This window comes from Geospiza fortis, unplaced genomic scaffold, assembly GCF_000277835.1.
Source record: "Geospiza fortis unplaced genomic scaffold, GeoFor_1.0 scaffold599, whole genome shotgun sequence".
Taxonomy (NCBI): Eukaryota; Metazoa; Chordata; class Aves; order Passeriformes; family Thraupidae; genus Geospiza; species Geospiza fortis.
This window is the reverse complement of record NW_005054605.1, coordinates 216,903-218,758: the sequence shown is the minus strand read 5'-3', so window position 1 is coordinate 218,758 and position 1,856 is coordinate 216,903. Positions and strand designations below refer to the sequence as shown.

The 1,856-nt window shown below is 52.0% G+C and overlaps 1 protein-coding gene across 1 annotated transcript in view; it reads right to left on the bottom strand.

The window, feature by feature from the left end:
• Nucleotides 1-1,756, bottom strand: part of CCDC65 (coiled-coil domain containing 65) — a 7,334-nt gene extending 5,578 nt beyond the window's left edge. Inside the window, exons 1-2 of the mRNA XM_031064564.1 lie at nt 1,629-1,756; nt 1,278-1,445 (exon numbers count right to left, since the gene is read on the bottom strand). Coding sequence (XP_030920424.1) covers nt 1,278-1,445; nt 1,629-1,754 — 294 coding nt within the window. The 5' untranslated portion in view covers nt 1,755-1,756. The remainder of the gene's footprint in view (nt 1-1,277; nt 1,446-1,628) is intronic.
• Between the last annotated feature and the right edge of the window lie 100 nt (nt 1,757-1,856).

Below are 1,856 nucleotides of genomic sequence, written 5' to 3'. Positions count from 1 at the left end.
ATTTTTAATATATATGATATATATTATGCTAAAAGAATATAATATAACATATATCATAAAATAATAAATCAGCCTTCTGAAACATGGAGCCAAGTTTTTTGTCTCTTCCCTCATCCTGGGACCCCTGTGAACACCATCACACCCCTCCCCTCCCTGCCAGCCCCAGAGCTGAGGTATTCACCTGCCCTCTGAACAGAGAGAAGCTGTGAGACAAGCAAAGGATGTTCATTGCTTCAAGTCCAAAAATCTGAGTTTCAGCAGAAGGTAAAGAGCGAATGGCTCAGTGGATTTCTAAATAGTTATTAATGATTTTCTTTAGCAGTTCTGTGTTTCAGGATTCTGCAGGTCTGTTTCAGAACGAGGAAAGATCACCAGTGTTCCAGATTGCAAGGCAAGATGTATTCTATTACCATCTGTGTGGCAGCTGTCTTTTGTCAAGTGGGCAGTTTTGCAGTTTTCCCTTATCTCTTCCACAATCACTCCTCCCTCTGGGGAGGGGACATCTGCTGATAACAGCCATTGAATGTCACTGCATGGCTGATAACAACTACAGCATCCCATTGGGAGATGTGAGCCCAGAGGGAGGAGCCAAGCATTCCTACCTGGACAGAATCTGAGATTTTGAACATTCCTACCTGGATACAATCTGAGATTTCCAACATTCCTACCTGGATACAATCTGAGATTTCAAACATTCCTACCCAGATATTATATGGAGATTCTGGAACACCAGCACAGCTTCTCCACTGGATTCCCCAGAGCAGCAGCAGCTGCCTTTTCCACTGGATCTTCAGAGGAAGACTCCACCCTTTCCTACAGGATCCCTGCTCCAGCAGAACCACCCCTGACACTTCAGAAGAGCTGCAGCCACAATTCCAATGGGACTGCTGCCAACACCCTGACCCACAGGGTGTCAGGTTGGGTCCTGACTCTGGTAGTGCTGTTCTAGTTACTGCGCTGTTTATTTTATCCTTTTGTTTTCCTCCCTGTTAAAGAACTGTCATTTCCTGCTCCCAAATTTCTGCCTGAGAGCCCCTTAATTTAAAATTTATAACAATTCAGGGGCAGGGGGTTTGCATTTTCCATTTCAGGGGAGGTTCCTGCCTTCCTTCCTTAGCAGGCACCTGTCCTTCCAAACCAAGACAACAAGGGATGTCACAGAGCCACAGCTCCAGGGAATGGACCTTCTCCTGAAACTCAGCTGTTTGGATGGAAACCAGGAACATTCTCACAGCTTCTCTCTGTTCAGAGGGCCCGTGAAGAGCGCGCAGAGTCACCTCAATGGTGCCATCCTTGCAGTCCATGACCCGTGCGAAGGTCTGGCTGAGGATCTCGATGTCCTGGCGCAGCTCTTGGTCCTTGGCCTTGCGCTGGGCCGAGCGCCAGAGCGTGCGGACCTTGTGGAGACCCCAGAGGCTGCTCTGCTCCTCCCGGCTCAGCTTCTCCTGTGGAGGGGCCGTGGCAGGTGGGAAAAGGGGCAGGAGGGGGTTTGGGGTTAGGGTTGCAGCAGAACAGGGGGCAGCCCCAGCCCTGGTGGGGATGATGGGGAAAGTGCTTGGGAAATTTGCTGGGGGAAAGAGGGGTGGAGTTTGGAGGGGATCAGGGGAGGCTGCAGTGGGGTCCCAGACCTGCATGAAGTGGGTGAGCAGCGCCCTCTTGATTTTGGCCTGCTCCTCCTCAAGCAGCGCTTGTCTCTGCAGCAGCAGCAGCTCGGCCTCGGCCGACGTAGGGGCAGTGATGGGACCTCTCGCCATGGCTGGAGGAGGGGACAGGGCAGGAGGCGTCGGGGTGTGCCTGGTGACCCCTCCAGGACCCCCACCAAGGCCTGTTCCCCCTGCCCAGCGCCCTCCACCATG